The following is an 18,614-nucleotide window of genomic DNA, read 5'->3' on the forward strand; positions in this document are numbered from 1 at the left end:
AAAAAAAGTAAGAAAAAGTAGAGGATTCTCTATTTCTTTGTGAATTTTTCTTTTATTTGTAAGATCCGCTGGAAGTACATGATTGTGGACGAGGGCCATCGTATGAAGAACCACCACTGCAAGCTTACACAGGTGTTGAACACGCATTACGTCGCCCCACGCAGGCTTTTGCTGACAGGAACCCCTCTGCAGAACAAACTGCCTGAGCTTTGGGCTCTGCTCAACTTTCTACTGCCCACAATCTTTAAAAGTTGCAGCACCTTTGAGCAGTGGTTCAATGCTCCATTCGCCATGACCGGGGAAAGGGTGAGATAACCTTCTGCCTGCTCAGGAATCCTACTGTTTATTCCTTACCCTGTCTGTATGCCTTTCCACTAGTAACTCCTTGGTTTGCTTTATCCTGGGGTTGCACAAGATAAGCCAGACAAAGTTTTAAATAAGTAATGGTAGTACACAATTGATGAAAATGTAAACATGTATCAACCTGAGCTGATCCTGGTCTAAATTTTGATCAATAATGTATTTGCTTGCTATTGTTTTTTTTACATAGGTGGATCTGAATGAAGAGGAGACCATCCTGATCATCCGCCGTCTTCACAAAGTGCTGCGCCCTTTCTTGCTTCGTAGACTAAAGAAGGAAGTGGAGTCTCAGCTGCCTGAAAAGGTAATGGATAACTAGAATGTCACAAGGTTAATTTGATTCCAAAGCTACGTTTTCATGCCAGGATCTCATCTTAATTTCTCAGTTTATTTTATTGATTGGAACTTTTCTTTAAATGTCCCCTTACTTTGCAGGTGGAGTATGTGATCAAATGTGACATGTCAGCCATTCAAAAAGTTCTCTACAGGCACATGCAAGGCAAAGGCATCTTGCTCACAGATGGCTCAGAGAAAGACAAGAAGGTAAGTGAAAGAAAGCGCAGAAGAGTTTTCCCGTTTTCTATTTGCAGTTGGGATCCATATTTTACTTAATCCTCCACAGGGTAAAGGAGGGGCAAAGACTCTGATGAACACCATCATGCAGCTGAAGAAGATCTGCAACCACCCTTATATGTTCCAGCACATTGAGGTAAGTGCCAGCTGACAAACAGTAGAGAAGCTGCTTTAATCTACTGCTGGAATGTAAAGTGCATCCAAATGTCTCACTCTTGGTAGGCCTCATTGACTGTAGGCACTCCATTTTCTATCTCCCCTTTCAGGAATCTTTTGCTGAGCACTTAGGCTACCCAAATGGCATCATCAATGGGTGAGCAGTTTTTAAATTAAACTAAGTCTTCCGTAACATTGACAATGAGCCAAAGGGATTAGTTATAACCTGATTTGTATGTGGGTTACGCAAACTGTCACTGCCTCCCAGTCTGCCAATCTGCAAGTGTTGTGCCATGGGTAAAGATTTATGCGATGTTCTCTTTTTGTCTGACAGTCCTGATCTGTACCGTGCTTCAGGAAAATTTGAGCTGCTGGACCGCATCCTGCCTAAGCTGCAGGCCACCCATCACAGAGTGTTGCTCTTCTGTCAGATGACTTCCCTAATGACCATCATGGAGGACTACTTCGCCTACCGCAACTTCCTCTACCTACGGCTAGATGGTGATCAGCACATTATTTGGCTTTATTTGGTATTATTTGGAGGTTGGAAATTGTCAAATAACATTTGCAGTGAAAAGCTGTTGACAGTCATCAGCGTACATTAGAAACTTGTTTCCACATTAATTCATCAGTGTTTGAGTTTACTCATCATAATGAGGAAAGTGTAAGTCATATACATCAAACATAGTTGGGTTCCAGAGTTGTTTCAAGCCAGGAAACATTGTTTTTGCCTCATTTTGCAGGAACAACCAAGTCTGAAGACCGTGCTGCACTGCTGAAAAAGTTTAATGATGAGGGCTCACAGTATTTCATCTTCCTGCTGAGCACCAGGGCAGGGGGTCTGGGCCTCAACCTGCAGGCTGCTGACACTGTTGTAATCTTCGACAGTGACTGGAACCCCCACCAGGTCTGACTGGAGTGTGGCTGTTTAAGAGTTAGTGAAAAGTTGGAGCTGAGCTCCAGTCAGCCCTTTAATATATTTTAATATCATAGTAATGGATTTGGGTGGTTAAGGTAAAGATTTGAATTATACAATAGTTAGGTCCGGTCCACTATTTTGATTGGATGAACGCGTTCCAAGAGTGCTGATGTTTAGTATAAACTGCACTGGGGAGTTTCACTGTGTGTATCACTCCACTTGTCTGTGTCTGCCAGGTAAAATTCCAATTTTAGCAGCAGTAACACACTAAAACCATTACTACAGAAGTGTTGGCAACATCATCAGCAGAAATGGCAAGCAACATTTTGAATGAATATAACTTCTGACTTAAAATATGAAAGCTTGTCAGATGAAGATGAAAAGGAAGAAGGGTATCCAGTTTCACCAGATGCGCTTTTAATGGGAATGTACAAAATCATTGTGAGCTAGCGAGCCTGCCAGACAAAGGGCTATTAGTGAATGTGGACTCTGAATTTCAGTTCGCAGAGCAAATTATTTGTCAATATTGTGTCCAAAATGTCAGTTACTTGATATTAATTTCTTCTTTATAAAACTGTTGTATAAAAGCAAGATCACACTTGCAGTAGTGCTGTTATACTGAATATCGGCACAACTCAGATTACATGCAGCTGCTGCATCACAGGAGTGCTGATATTCAGTATAACCGCACTCTTGCTCATGCAATATTGCCTCAGTAGATTTTGTCCCTTTATGATTTTTCATCAGATTTTGTTTGTTTGTGGTTTAGATATCCATGTGTGGTCTTTTAGTAGCCATACTCATCAACATATTCACATTCTGTTTCCAAAGTCTTTAGACCTCTCTCTAAAATATCTATTAGCCCCAGGGTTATTGTGTATTAGCCTTAGCTTCTGTCATAGAATTGCTGAAGGTAAATAGTTTTGCCTTTCCTGTAACAGTCTACAATGAATGTACCTATTACCTTTTCCACCTAGTATTAAATCCCCCTGTTGTGTTTTTCTACATAACAGTGGATGTATCGTTGAGCCAGGAGTATTTAGATTTGATATCAATACAATTGTTTGTTTTGAATACTTAAAATCTCAGTTATTTACAATGATACCCCTTCACATGCTTTGGGATCCTTCTGATGGGAAGGTGTGTACAAGAAAAAGATGAAGATAATATGACAGGGACTACACACACCTGTTTATTATTTGTTTTCAAAGACCATTTAAAACACCCTCATGTCAAAATGACCTGAACAGAACGCCTTTGATAAAATAGTTGTAAATTTTACAATTTAAACTCATTTAAAATTTAAAAATAAGTCATTTTGAAACAAACCAAACTCACTCTCCTGAACGATCTTTCTGTCTTTAGGATCTGCAGGCTCAGGACCGTGCTCACCGAATCGGACAGCAGAATGAGGTGCGTGTGCTGCGTCTCTGCACCGTCAACAGCGTAGAAGAGAAGATCCTCGCTGCTGCCAAATATAAACTCAACGTTGATCAGAAGGTCATCCAGGCCGGCATGTTCGACCAGAAATCCTCTAGTCACGAACGCAGGGCTTTCCTACAGGCCATCCTGGAACATGAGGAGCAGAACGAGGTAAGCCAACACGAAACCAGCAAAGAAACAACCTTGGGGCTGTTTCCCATTTCACGTTGCAGTGTGTAATAATGTACGTTCCATTAGAATTAAAATGCAGTGAAACCTGCTTTAAGTGCTTTAAGAAGATTCTTCCAAACGCAGATATGACACCCAAAAACATTTCGATATGCCTCCACGGATACAGGTCACATCTCTATCTGCTGGTGCTCAAGTTATTCAGAAGGCTTTCCCTGAGCACTCTGTGTGCACTGGTGTTGCTAAACTCAGGATATGTGGCTCAAGTATTTTGTTGATTAGCAGAAAATCAGCCTGATAACTTGGATTTTGAAATGCAGGGCCCATAGCGTATTTGGGATAGCGACCTTGTCCTGAGATTGCACAATGGAGCTCTTGATTTGAGCCTTGGTCTTAAATTATACAGACAAGATCACAGTTATGTTGAATGTAGTAAACACCTCCTTTCATTAACAGACTGTCGTCTGCCTTAAGCACCACATCTATTTGACCTGGTCCTGCCTTAATTATTCAAATAAATAAAAATGAAGTCTGTGTTTAGATAACGTTATGTTTATCAAAAAATTACTGTTAAAATTGAGTGAGCACAGTTTTTTACTCAATTTCATATGTGAACAAAACACAAAGTAGAAAAACTGTTTATATACATTGACTCTCAACAAGACTCAATTTTTATTAAACAATTTTTAATAAATGGCCTCTTTATTTGCTAGTTTGCAATAACTGAATATATAAAAATGTACAAACTATACATTTAGCCAAAAAAGACATTCCTCATATGAGCAGTCAGTTTTTCTAGGTATTCTGATGCTCAAATGCTCTGCAATGCCTTTTGCAAGAGCTCCCTCTCTCTCTGTTCAACCCTTTAATGTACAGTAAATCCTCCCCGAGCATCTCGATTGGGTTCAGGTCGGTTGACTTCAATTGAGGTCAGGCAATTCTATTAAGGACATCGTTGCTGTCTTCCTTTAATATGTTGTTGAAAATCAAACAATACTCCTACAATAAAAAAAAGAAGAAGAAGAAAAAAGACATTCGCTTGTCTCCAAACTGACATTTAGTGTGGAAAAGTTTAAATATGACTTAATGACTTGAGATGAGTAACAGTATAGGACTTAAATGGGTTAAATACAAGAACTGAGTGTTCAAATAAAATGCCTATTGCCTACCTGGACAGTTTGGCTTTGGCTAGTTTAGTTTATAACAATATTACAAATAAATGAGCCTGGCAAATAATTTGCATTTAGACTACTTTGTGTAGCATGTTGTAGTGTTAGGAAAGCTGCTAATCGGTACACCAAGTAAACGAGTGGCCATAGTGTTATAGTATCTAACAAATTATGTTAGTGAGCATGTAAGACTTTGCATTTTTTTCTCCCCTCTCTCTGTCTGTACCTAACTCCCCGCTTCTCACTCTCTCTCGCTTTGCATCATGTTAGAGGTCTAAATGAGGGCACTATCAGTTTTAAAGCTTCATTACTCTCTGAGTAAAATATTAATTTTCCTGCTAGTTTTAAGATTGACTAAAGGTCTGAGGAAAATTTAATAACTCGTAACTAAATACACATTACACAGCTAACATATCTTGAACTTACATTGAAATTACTGTTCTTTCACTGTTCTCCAGTGTATAATTATCTGTTAATGTATAAACTCTACTCTAGATTGCTAGCTGGTAACTTCCAGTTGTGAAGAAGCTGGCATTAGTAGTGAGATTGCGCAAGGTCATGGTACAGCTACAGTCTCTTGGAGGAGCTCGTAATATTTGAGCGCTCTCATTTTCTGCACACCTTTTGGATACAGTGGAACACATGACAACTGGGGACCATGACCAACAAAAATGACAGCCCATTATAATACAGTAATGTTGTTTATAATACAGTGTCATGGACTTAATGATGTTTAAACGAAATAGTTGCTGACTAATTTCTCTCTTCATTTAGCATTTAATGAGCACATGGTGTACCTTTTCCACTTTTTTTTTTTTTTTTCAAAAGCTTGAATAACCCACTTTTATGAAGATTATGCAGCACATTTTTTGTCACTGGTAGGTAGCAGACCCCATTACAGTTGAGCTCATGCAGATGAAGAGAAACGAAGTATAATTGTAAATAAAATAGGCTTTCTTATTAATATCTTCCATGATCTGTCATATTTAGCTGTTCTGTAGCCCCCAGCCAGGTATGTTTGTGAGGAACACTGCTGTGTTTTATTGTAGAAGTTCATGTGATTGCTGTTTTTGCCGTTTTGATGTGAATGTTTCATTCTGATGATGTTTCTGGGGGCAACATTTCACTTTTCTCACAGTATATGAAGATTTGCAAAATGTGTGTAGTTTTGAGAAATGTGTTAGGGCATTTGAGGGCAGAGAGACCTGAAATACAGCACATATGCCTGGGCAATAACACCCATAAACTCTTTGGAACATTTAGCTCTGGTCATTATTCTCTAATGTGAAACACACCATATTTTGTCCAGCAAATTACAGTCCATGTCAGTATTCAGCTATAAAGCAAGCAGAGTTTTACTTTGAATCAATGTTTCCTGATCATCAAGAGGTCTTGAGTAGACATGATGTAGAGTGGCCTGTAATTTCAGCCGAATTTAGTGATGACAGTTAATTTCACTCATTTGTTCATCTTTAGTACTTGCTTTATCAAGGCCAGGGCTGTAGTAGATCCAGATTCAAACACTCGAAACATTATGGGAATACACCCTGGATGGGCGTGCCATACACACATATTCACACCATTAACACATTCTTTTACACTTACAGACAATTTAAAGAAACCAGTCTAAGTACCAATTGTGTTTGGGAGGTGGGAGGAAACTGGAGAACCCAGAGGAATCCTCTGTGGACACACACAGAACATGTAAAAATCCAAACAAACAGTAACTCGAGCTCAGGATCGATCCGGGGACCCTGGAGTTGTGGCACTACCACCACCACCATGCAGTTCAGTGGTGTTCAAATGTTTATTTGTGTCCACCGTGTGATTTTGCTCTAAAGCCTCATTATAGTCGTTAAAAAGCTTTACCAGGTAATAAAATTAACTGAACAATGTCTTTTGAGTTTTTCTCACTTGAACACAGGTTTTAGAAAATACACAAACATTTGCCTCACTCGAGCCTATAATTTTATATTTGTGCGTTTCATTGTAATATCAGGAGGAAGATGAAGTTCCAGATGATGAAACGCTAAATCAAATGATTGCCCGCAATGAGGAGGAATTTGAGCTTTTCATGGTAAGAATGATACAGTGAACACTTCCCTTCCTCCATTACACACCATCACTTGATTATCCTTAGTTATAGTGTATACCAGTTTAAAATGCTTTGAATAAGTTTAACAGGAAGTGATAAAAATGAATCCCGTCCCTTTAGCGCATGGACCTGGATCGGCGTCGCGAAGATGCACGTAACCCTAAACGTAAGCCTCGTCTGATGGAAGAGGACGAGCTACCATCCTGGATCATCAAAGACGACGCTGAAGTGGAGCGGCTCACCTGTGAGGAAGAGAAAGAGAAGATGTTCCCCCGTGGATCACGCCACCGCAGGGATGTGGATTACAGCGACACGCTGACTGAAAAACAGTGGCTGAGAGTAAGGCTAAAACTTTAGCTAATTTACTAATAAAAAATAGCACAGTGAAGAATTTGGCATGTCATGCTGTCTCCAGACCTAGTCTCTACTGTAGTCCATGTCTTGATATAATACTTAGTTGTAATTTTTTAAAATGAAACTAACAGAATTGTCTGACTTATTGCTCCCAGCATTTCATTGCTATATACAACAAAAAGTTAAAACTTAGAAGTTCCGTTTAACCCTTGATTTGATAAGATGTGCACATGCAATCACGTTACCACCTGGAAGAATTTGTTAACCAGGCGGATTTACTAAAGTGACCTGCAGAGCGTAGATTCTTTCAAATGAGCAAAATAGTGCGCCATGCACATTTTGTGGGTTTGGGTTACTACATATGTAATTTAGAACATTACTAAAATGTCCAATATTCCAAGTTGCTGTCAATGCAGCTAGATCAGTTCAGCATCCACAGTGTGATTTACTACGCCTGAAAGTTCCACTTTCAGAATAGCACTTGCATTTGTAAACTAATAAGACTGGCTAAGTAACTAAAGGCCAGGTAATAATCTATCGAATCCTGTTTCTTCATTTGAAGAAAAAAACAAAACCGTCTAAAATTACGCAGCATCTCAAAATAAAGAAAAAGTTTCTTGACTTTATGATACATTTACAGTTCTGAGAAAGTTTTGACCTAGCATCTCAAAATAATGAGCGGAGGAAACTCGCCTCCACAGAGAAAGGATTAATCTAAATCATCTCATCATACTCTAATGTTGGCACATATTGTATTTCCTTTTTTTTTCTTTTCAGCTGTCACCGCTACTTCTGCCAACTCGGTTTTCAGTGTACGTTTCTGGAAGATCTCCTTACACAGCTATCAGCACATACGAAATCTCCGTTTTAAATATTGATTTGTCCAAATTTTTTTCACCTTCAATCTCACATAAGACTAAATAAATCTTAGTAAATCAGGGTGTTAGTGCAAAGAGATGATTTTCCTCAGAGGGTTGCAGCATGATTGTTGCCGATGAATGTTCACAAGCACATAATATTTTGCCTTCCTGTTGCATAGAGAGAATCTCATTAGATATCTTGCTCAGCCATTGTTATTGTTTTATTGTGTAAATGTCTTTGCAACATGTCTGCACAGCACTTCTCAGAGAGTCCTGCAAATGAAAACAACACAAATTAGCCAGACTCACTACTCTCCACGGCTAGTGGAAATAAACAACAAATTAGCCCAAACAGGCCATCTGACATCTCATTACTAACCAGCTTGTTGTTTATGCCTATGGCGCCCTTGCGCACCTCCATTTCCCTGAGACACACATCCCTATGAGATGCCAGCTCACATCCTTATTCCCCAGTTTGCTCTGAATCTGGCCCAAGGAACCAAGCTCTATTGCAAAAAGCCCAAATTTGTGGAGAGACTTGGGCATAGTGCATTTGGGCAGAGTCTGGCTGAGTGGTGAAAAAGCAACAGGTCAACATATACTGTGTGTTGTTTATTTCCTCAGACTGTCATTATTATGTTTTTGTTTTGACTCAGAGGGAGCCACTCTAGCATAAATCAGGATGGTGTTGGGAAAGTAGTTTTCATACAGCTGTGCATGAAGCATTATAACGTACGTCTTTAGATTCTCATGGTTCAGTGGCTCGATAAATTGTATTGAATGCATTACTGAGTTTGTAAACAGTCTGTTTTACTACGAGATAAAGTCAGTGCTACGTTTCTCGATCTTAACAGACATTGAAGTACAATATAAAAGCTAGACAGAATCTTGATGTAATCTTTCATGCTAAGACTGCACCACACTCAAAATGTTCCAGATGAAATTATAGATAATATCTATCTCCTAGAACAGTCTTTTGCCCTTTTAATAAAATTGTTGTCATAGTGACTGCATGCCGGGGAGATTTTGTGTCATAATGCTTTTTCCCCACAATTTATTAGTGCATTTTAATGTGACGAAACCTGAAAGTGTAAAGTTCAACATGGGAAATAACCATCATTTATATTTTTATCTGGAGCCCTTGTTAATGTGTCTGATGTAGTTTTGTGGTGAAATATAACTGCCTGTAGTCATTCAAGGTTTTGTGATTTCTGCAGAAAGCACAGAGAAGTTTCAGCATTTAGTAAAGTAAAATAAAAGAGCTAGAGCCTTTAGACAAGAGCACACATTCAATTTTGTGTGTAGCGACCCTCTGCTTCGGGTCTGTGGTTCTTACTGATTAGGTCTTGAAATCGAATGCTCTTGCCACATAGTGCCTGCAATACATTAAATTTGGAAGCCTGCTAGCATCTCCTTACTGATTTACCTTGGATTATTTGCCTCCCTGTCTAAGCACCTGGCTTCATCTTTAGCAGGTGAGCTGAAATAATACTGAGGATCAGACTTTGTTTGTTATGATAGATCAATTATGTACTGGAATTCCAGGCCAAACTTAAAAGATTAAAGGTGATTGGAAGATAAAGCTAGAGGATTGGATAATCTTTAGAGTAAATGGGTTTGTGAGGCATCAGTGCATTTCAATGTTTTTTTTTTTTTTTTTTTTTTTGTGCATTTGGATGGGCTGCCTCACCTTCTGAGTTTTGGATGAGTTTTACCCAAAGGATTAAGTCTATTTTAAAGTTCATTGTGAGAATTTGAAAGTATACTATGGCTAAAGTATGACTAAAGGCCTAAAGGCTTTAGGCCCCCAGAAAAGAACAAAGTATTTGGAAGCAGCCAGATTTGTGCACTAAGGAGATGTACATTCACCAAGCCTTGTATCTGCTGCCATAGCATGGCATGCACCGATATGCTGTGAAATAATTGCACATTCACAGATGAATATGAATCAAACTGGACTAGTCATAATGGGTCATATTAAAACAAATAAACAAAAAAAAAAAACATCTGTTTGAGTTTTAATCTGTAAAACAAAAGCACATGAAAAGGAGAAAACAGTCTCACCAGATGGAAGCAATTATGATCATCTCTGCATTGTTACTCTCATCTCAACAAATATATATATATATATATATATATATATATATATATATATATATATATATATATATATATATATATATATATATATATATATGCGCACGTGTGTGTGTTGTGTATATATACATATATATGAAAAAAACAAAAAATAACATATATGACTAGTTATTCACATCACATGTGCTTTGTTATACACATAGTGTAATGGGTCAAATTTGCATTTTTGCAGGATGCTGTGTAATCTTTTATATATAATTGCTGTGTAATAATATAAATGACATGAATAATCTCATGGCTACTGCAGTATTCAATCAGAGTTTGATTAAACGCCTGTATTCCACATGTGCTCATTGGGTTATATGTGTATTCACCTAAGAAATGAAAAATTTGCTCTGTTTTACATTACAAAGCGTATGTCAGATCTTGATTATTTAACCTTGCCTACTGTTCCTACTAAGTGTTTCTAGTTTGCAACGCTTCTCTTGTGTGGTCCTGCAGGCCATTGAAGATGGTAACCTGGAGGAGATGGAAGAGGAGATCCGTTTGAAGAAGCGCAAGCGCAGGAGATACTTGGACAAAGGCAGCCGACGCGAGGATGGGGACAAGGCTAAAAAGAGGAGGGGGCGACCTCCGGCTGAAAAGCTCTCCCCCAACCCTCCCAAACTCACCAAACAGATGAGCGCCATCGTTGAGACAGTCATCAACTACAGAGACGGGTATGAGGACATAAACATATCTCTCCTGCACGTGACTCATAGCCTCCTCTGTTTCACATTTCATCTATCTTATTGTTTTGACCGTCACACTGAGCTCTTTATAATTCTGCCACAGTCAAAACACTAACAGGGACAGCCAAGATGATTTCATTTTATTGGAGGTTATGTAATGTACTGAGAATTGCAGCACACATACTACTGACATTTTTGTTCCCTCTTCTGGAAAGATGGGACATCTGTGATCCTGTACTGAATGGACCATGCTTACTTTGCTGGTTGCTCACATTTCTCTGCCCCATAAATATGCCAGTGGTGGCCTCTTTTCAGCCCTCATGGTTTCAATAATAAACTTCGGAGTCAAATTTATTCCCTTAGTGACCGTAGTGTTTTTGCGTGTTAATTGTAGTGGACATTTGCCACAGCTTTTTGGCTTGTCGGACATGCTTTTCATTCAACAGACCTCATACACAGGAATGCTCCATCATTATTTAATTGAGCTGAGATTGTCATGGACTGTGGGGAATTTCACACAGGGCTTTGCCTGGCACTTGCATCATGTGGCTGGGGACGTCTGGTGCCGCTTGCTGTTAGTTCAGGATAAATTAGGATTGCGCAAGAACCATTTGTCAGGGCAAATCCAGTGGAACAACAGGACACTAAACCAGCAATGCCATGCATGGTCCCCATTCAATCCCACTTTAATTGTAGCTCACGTTGTAGCTGCAATCCCATGTCTTCAGGTGTGTTTTACAGCATACGTGGTTCATGCTCATTGTTGGCCAAAACTGAAGTTATTCTGAATTTATCTCAGTGGTTGATTCACATTGTTTATACCGATTAAAAACAAGTTAGCCTAAAACATTTGAAGATGCTGTCCCCAGTCTTATTTATAAGCAATTTTAAGCAGTTCTTTATTAAACTCAGTACAATATTTATGGTAATTACCTTGATTGTTCATTGTGTAACTAGTGCAGAAATGCTACTTCTTGTAAAATCCATCTACTATCGCTATAGCTGATTTAAAGTAGGATGTGGACTGTGATGGTAAATGGTCATGAGCATGATTATGTGAGGCATTTCAGAAAATCTCTATCCAGAACATGGAGGTGTCCAGGGAGGCAAGCAGATTGTAATTACACCAGTATGTTCCTAGATTTAATCATGAATGTGCAATGAATCATGTGTGTTGAGTGCAGGCTGTGCTTCATGCCTTGGCTGACACTCACTCTGCTGAGAGGAAAGGTTGGAAGGGGACTCTAGTGTGGTTTTGAACTAGTAGTGTGAATACTTGGTCACTCAGGTTGAGGTTGCATCATGTTGTTGTTAACACTTGCTTTTTTTTTTTTGCAACAAAATTTCTTTTTGTATTATTCACAGCAGGCTGTTCTATGCCGTGCACTGTTGATGTCATGCACTGTACATGTCTTTGGTGAGGGGGTGAGGGAGTATAAATAAGGGGCAATTTCAATATAATAGCTAAGTGACATTTATTTCTGCTTTTATTTACTATATCAGATTTTCAGTGGGTCAAAATTTTACATACACTTTAGTTAGTATTTGGTGGCATTGCCGTTTAATTGCATAATTAATCAGGCACTTTAACTGACTCAAACACTTGCAGTAGCCTACCACAAGCTTCTCACAACAACCTTTGCTAATTCCTCTCAACAGAACTGGTGTAAAGGTAGGTCCTTAAGTACAGCCACAGGTGACCTCTAGATTAGCTTCAAATTGGCCAATTTCTCGTATCTTCCAGACTGCTTAAAGAAACAGTCAATGTAGTGTATGTAAACATTGGACCTGATATAGTAAATTAAAGCTGAAATAAATCCATCTCAAATTGATTGTTTTAAAATGACCTCTGATGTAAACAAAGTAGATGCCCTAATTGCCAGAAGAAATGGGTAGTAGCCTGAAATGTGTGGAGTTGTAAAAAACTGAGATTGATTATCTTTAGCCTGGGTGTACAGTTTGTATGAGGGGGAGACCCAAAAATTCCCAGAATTCGAATGTGAGGTGCACACCTATGTGATTTTCCATTGAAGTGCTTAGACGTCTATGGGAAAGCATCAGGAAAAAACGTCCGGAGAACTGTTGCATGCAGAAACGACAATGCACCTGCACATACTGCGTTAGCCACCAAGGAGTTTTTAACCAGAAACAATGTGGTTATCCCTTCACATCCACCATATTCGCCAGATCTCGCTCCTTGCGACTTCTTTTTGTTCCCAAAATTAAAAATGAGACTGAAGGGGAAATGATTCGCCATCGTGGAAGAAATCCAAAAAAAAACTACAGGAGGCTCTAGACATGATGACAAAAGATGACTACAGGAAATGTTTCCAGGAATGGGAGAAACGCTGGGACAAGTGTACCGCATCATAAGGAGAATATTTTGAAGGGGATTAAAGGAGCAGTGCAAGTTTTATAGAAGTGTAAGAAGTCTAAGTTTTATAACACTAGTTTTTTTTTTTTTTAAACAATTCCGGGAATTTTTTGGATCCCCCCTCTTAAACGTTTGACCTCAACTGTAACCTCTATATTCTCCATTGGAGCCATAGTAGAATTTAAGTAGACTAAGCAGTACTGCTACAGAATTCATGAACAGAAAATCACCATCAACATTTTCTTTAACTAATCTTCATCTAGTCCAGAGGAATCTTCTGAAAACTGGCTTTGTGTTCTCCAATTATAGATCAGGCCGTCAGCTCAGTGAGGTGTTTGTACAACTGCCTTCCAGGAAAGAGCTCCCAGAGTACTACGAACTGATAAGGAAGCCAGTAGACTTCAAGAAGATCAAGGTATTTAAAAAAAAAAAAAAAACTAACCAAGGGCTAACTCCCTTCTTCAGAGATAACTCTATTCTCTACTACAATCTTTATTCACTGTTGTGACATTATTTGCTGATAATATCTTGAGTGGCACTTCCATTACTCAGGACTGATAATAACAGGAATAAGCAGACATGTGGAAAATTAGGTTTTCGATGCACGATGAGACATTGCGTTAATATGATGTTCCTGCAAGTTACTGGGTTCGTTTCATCTGGAATATATCATTGCCAATGGACCATATTCTTTCTGGTGCTGTAATTTCCAATTCTAGAAGATGGTCTAAGCAGCGGTGTTTATGTTTGTAGGAGAGAGTGCGCAACCATAAGTACAGGAGCTTGGGCGATTTGGAAAAGGACGTAATGCTCCTCTGTCACAATGCTCAAACCTACAATCTAGAAGGCTCTCAGGTGAGTGATTGAAAGCACATCTTATAGTTTGTCCTCCTTCAGACCAAAAATGCAGTTGGACTTGGGTCTTTAAATATTGGCCATATGAGAGTTGAGACTAACTTTCCACAGAATGTTCTTTTGCAATGGCCCGGAGTTTTGCCAGGAAGTGCAGGGTTATGGGCCAAAATCCTCTACTCCGTAATTGATTCCATCATTTTATCTGCTTCAAAATGTTCACATCTGTAAAGAGAATTTGTATTTAAACACAACTCCCCCCACATTCTTATAGAACCATGAATTTTTAGCATTCTAAACAGAATATGCAGTTTTATTTCAGGCACATTACCCTTGTTATACACTACACAATAATAATTCATTAGTGCTAATAATTCCTTAATTCATTAAAGTCTCCAATTGGATGTTTATTTTGCTTTGTACTGTAGCTTAATTTCATGCAGAAATTCATTTTACATGCCCATCCTTTAAAAAAAAAAAAAGATAATCAAGCTTTGTATGAATGGCTTTTTAATTTTTTTTTGTATGAAAGCTGGGTATGAATGGCTTTTTCCTGTATTAGTGATTTACTGAGTTTATTTGATGCCATCTTCTTTAAGATCTTTGAGGACTCCATAGTGCTGCAGTCCGTGTTCAGGAGCGCCAGGCAGAAGATTGCCAAAGAGGAGAGTGAGGACGACAGCAATGATGAGGAGGATGATGAGGAGTCAGAGACTGAGAGTAAGAAATATATTTAAAAAGATATCAGATTTTTCCTCTTAGGACTGTATGACAAATCTTGATTTTATGAACACCATGAATAACCAAACCTATCTGAATGTTTTTTTTTTTCAATACATTGATTAAAATTTCAGAGTAAACATAGGAGTCACTATAGAAACTATAGGGATTTCACTGAAACGGTATTGATTAATTTTGCATAGATGTTTCATCTGGTTGAGTCAGCCCAAAACGTTAGAATTTGATTTATTTATCATCATTTCATGCACAATTAAGTTTTCTTCCTCATCACTTTGAAAGGCTTTCATGTTAGCTCCACTCTAACTTAGAGTAACTTAGGGTCTGATTTCTGATGTCTTTATCAAATATTAATTTACTTACTCTGTTTATACGATTATTGCCCACTGCAAACATAAGGACAGTGTTGCATTAGGACAACTCAAGAAAAGTTAACTTTCACATGGTGCAATTTTAAAGAAGTGTGTAAGTGTGGTAATAAAAATTTTTTGCTTAATTATGCAACCAACATGGTTCCCACCCCAGCTAAGTCAGTGAAAGTGAAGATCAAGCTGAGCAAGCGGGAGGAGCGCAGCCAAGAACGGGGCAAGAAGCGGCCGATCCGGGTCAAGGCCAAGCCTGTGGTCAGTGATGATGACAGTGATGAGGAACAGGAGGAGAATGTAGGTTCACCTCAAATCAGCTTATCACATTAAAAACGATACATTCTAATATATCATCCTTCATATATCATCATATATGATGATAGTCTTAGATAGATGATTAGTCTTTTTATTTTGTTGCATTGTATTACATTTCACAGAACAGAAAAAAAGTTTTTCTTCTTCAGTCCATATTTTATTCCTTAAAAATAGGTACAGGTAAAACAGGTAATTTGCATAATCTGAATGGTACACCCATAAAATCTAATTAATTAGGTGTGTAACCCAGCTCTCAATACATACAACTTTCCCAGTGTAAATATTAATGTAATTTGTGGACTCAATTAGCTGAGCCTAAATGTTATTGGAGGGGACGCAAATCTTGAATTTGTGCCTAAATATGACAGACGATTTGATTCAGTTACACAGGTGGTTCTAGATTAGAGAGCCATCTGATCTGTGTTCAGGTGATGATTACTGTGCCTGTCACTCCTCCCTTGCTTCCAGACATTTCATGGCCCAGGAGTGTCAGTAATAACTGGAAAAAAAAAACCACACAGTGCATCTGCCATTTTTTCGCCTTTTCGCCCTCACTGTGACTAGCTGACCAGCTGTGAGCTACCCTTCAAAGCAAAAAAGCATAGGCAACACTTATTTGTTTGTTTTATTTCTACCATAATAGTGCATTGTCTCTCAAATATGAACAACTTTTTGTTGTTTATGGTGCATGTGGGTCGTGCATATAATTGTGACCTTTCTTAACAGATTCCTGTTCACACTATCTGAGCTGGAAAAAAAAGAAAAGAAAAAAAAAAGAAAAGTAAGGCTTGTGTTGTGAACATTGGTCAAGGTGAATTGGACCGCTGACTACACGGCCTTCTTGCCTGACATCACCTGACAGTCAGGTGTCCACTTCTGGCCATGTAGTGTATGTGCAATGACTCGTATTAACAGGCTAAGGAGGCAGTTATTGATATGAATCAAGATTTATTTGTTGTTCAGCCTCCATTTTACTTCCCTCTTAGCTCTGACTTCATAATTGTTAATCACACTTGTTAACCCAGTCAGGATTAGACAGTCTGTTAATATTTAGTGTAGCACATGCTTTGTCTCATTATCCCACACAAGTGTGACATGTGAAAGCACCCAAGTCTCTTGAGACTAGTTGTCAATTCTGAGCTCTAGTGTGCAATCAGACTGTGGTCTGTACTTTCCTCTGCCATCTCACCCATTCCAGTGTTGGTGTGTTTCACAGGAGCAGTCTGAGGGCAGCCCCACAGAAGATGAGTGATCAAGGACCTGTTTCTGCCTTTCTGTCCTTTTTTTCTTCTTGTTTTTGGGTTCTTTGCCAGCATATCTTCCCCTTCTACCCTGCAAAGTCATTGAAGAGAATTCAACACTTATGTCTGGCTTGCTTTCGGGTCGATTGACAGATGCAGTGTTTTTGAACATTTTGTCCATTTCATTCATCTGTCGTGTGGCTTCACTACAGACAGTGTGCTGATGAAACTGAGTCTATGCCCTTGTATGTGTTTTACCCATCTATAAAGGTTTTTGATAGTTACTTGCACAGAAAAACAAGTTTTACAGAAATCTCTGCTTTGATTGCGTCAAGAAGAATAGCAGCGCTCCTGCTCATAATTCAAATATAAAGTATCTAAGATTTTTATCTAAAAGTTTATATCTAGTAAAAGACACACTTGTGTCAAATAAGTATCTTTGGATTTCATATACTCTAACATTTTCACCACTTGAGCTCTTGCCCTTAAACTGAATAAACTCATATAATGTAGACTTTCAGTAGTGCATTCTGCAGAGATGTTTAAATGTGGATAGAATTTGCCTTTGATTTGGTCCACTGATAAACATAATTCAGTTTTAGTGGATGGAGACATGATTCACTCATATGTGACACTTCACTCTTGCTTCTGATTATCTCACCTTTAATGTCAACCTTCACAGCTCTGGATATTTTTGTATTATCTTTTTCAAAGATATGAGCTTTTGTTAAAGTTTTGGACATTTAAAAAAAACTACAAACCTTGATACTGAAGTATTAAAAAAAAAAAGGATATTTTATCTTGCCAATGAGCTTACATTTATCAGTATTAGTGTCTGCTTTCTCTATCCCGATGTTTGTCCTCTTGTTCCAACTGAACATGTTTTTCAGATATCTCCTTTTATGTTTTTTGCTTTATGCATGTCTCCTTTTCCGAAGTGTCATAATCATTGCTTTCTTTGCACAGTGTCTTTGTGGTTGTATCGCATAGCCCAAAGCAAATAAATGTCACAGATTTTGAAGGCTCTCCTGTAGTTTTTCAATTGCTGAAGTATATTGAATTGCTAAGAAGTGGACTAAAAAAAAAAACTGTTGCCACAAAGTTGGAAGCACACAATTGTGTAGGATGTCTTTGTATGCTGAGGCATTACAGTTTCCCTTCAATGCAACTAAGAGGCCCAAACATTTTCCAGCATGACAGTGACCCTGTGCACAAAGCCAGGTCCATGAAGACATGGTTTGCCAAGGTTGGAGTTGAAGAACTCAAGTGGCCTGCACAGAGCCCTGACCTCAACCCCACTGAACACCTTTGGGATGAACCAGAATGCCAACTGCAACCCGCCCAACATTAATGCTCTTGTGATTGATTGGCACAAATCCCCACAGCCATACTCCAAAATCTAGGGGAAAGCCTTCTCAGAAGAGTGGAGGTTAATGTAACGGCAAAAGGGGGACTACATCTGGAATGGTTAAAAACTAACTGGTGCACGTATGGGTGTCAGGTGTCCACAAACTTTTGGCTATATAGTATATGTTGAATGGACAAGTTTTCTAATATTTCTCACTATGGGATAAATACTTTATATAACAAATATAAGATCATTAAGAATATTTATAGACATATTTACAAAATTCAAGCTTAAAATTGTCTTATTGTATTGGCAGATAATTTTGCTGGATAAAATGCTTTTAAAAAAAAAAAAGAAAAATTATCTGCCAATACAATAAGACAATTTTAAGCTTGAAATGAGTAAAAAAAAAAAAAGTCTAGAAATAGGCTTAATAATCTTATATTGTTAAAAAAC

At 38.4% G+C, this 18,614-nt stretch overlaps 1 protein-coding gene across 1 annotated transcript in view; it reads left to right on the plus strand.

Annotated features, from left to right (window-relative positions):
* The window catches only part of smarca2 (SWI/SNF related, matrix associated, actin dependent regulator of chromatin, subfamily a, member 2), a 39,615-nt gene extending 21,784 nt beyond the window's left edge, over positions 1-17,831 (plus strand). The window contains exons 19-34 of the mRNA XM_026931061.3: positions 64-306; positions 551-664; positions 796-903; positions 983-1,069; positions 1,200-1,246; positions 1,424-1,590; positions 1,833-1,996; positions 3,374-3,601; positions 6,788-6,865; positions 7,004-7,222; positions 10,696-10,913; positions 13,609-13,714; positions 14,053-14,154; positions 14,751-14,871; positions 15,415-15,551; positions 16,786-17,831. Coding sequence (XP_026786862.3) covers positions 64-306; positions 551-664; positions 796-903; positions 983-1,069; positions 1,200-1,246; positions 1,424-1,590; positions 1,833-1,996; positions 3,374-3,601; positions 6,788-6,865; positions 7,004-7,222; positions 10,696-10,913; positions 13,609-13,714; positions 14,053-14,154; positions 14,751-14,871; positions 15,415-15,551; positions 16,786-16,821 — 2,175 coding nt within the window. The 3' untranslated portion in view covers positions 16,822-17,831. The remainder of the gene's footprint in view (positions 1-63; positions 307-550; positions 665-795; positions 904-982; positions 1,070-1,199; positions 1,247-1,423; positions 1,591-1,832; positions 1,997-3,373; positions 3,602-6,787; positions 6,866-7,003; positions 7,223-10,695; positions 10,914-13,608; positions 13,715-14,052; positions 14,155-14,750; positions 14,872-15,414; positions 15,552-16,785) is intronic.
* The last annotated feature ends 783 nt before the right edge of the window (positions 17,832-18,614 follow it).

The sequence above is a fragment of the Pangasianodon hypophthalmus genome, chromosome 24, assembly GCF_027358585.1.
Source record: "Pangasianodon hypophthalmus isolate fPanHyp1 chromosome 24, fPanHyp1.pri, whole genome shotgun sequence".
Taxonomy (NCBI): Eukaryota; Metazoa; Chordata; class Actinopteri; order Siluriformes; family Pangasiidae; genus Pangasianodon; species Pangasianodon hypophthalmus.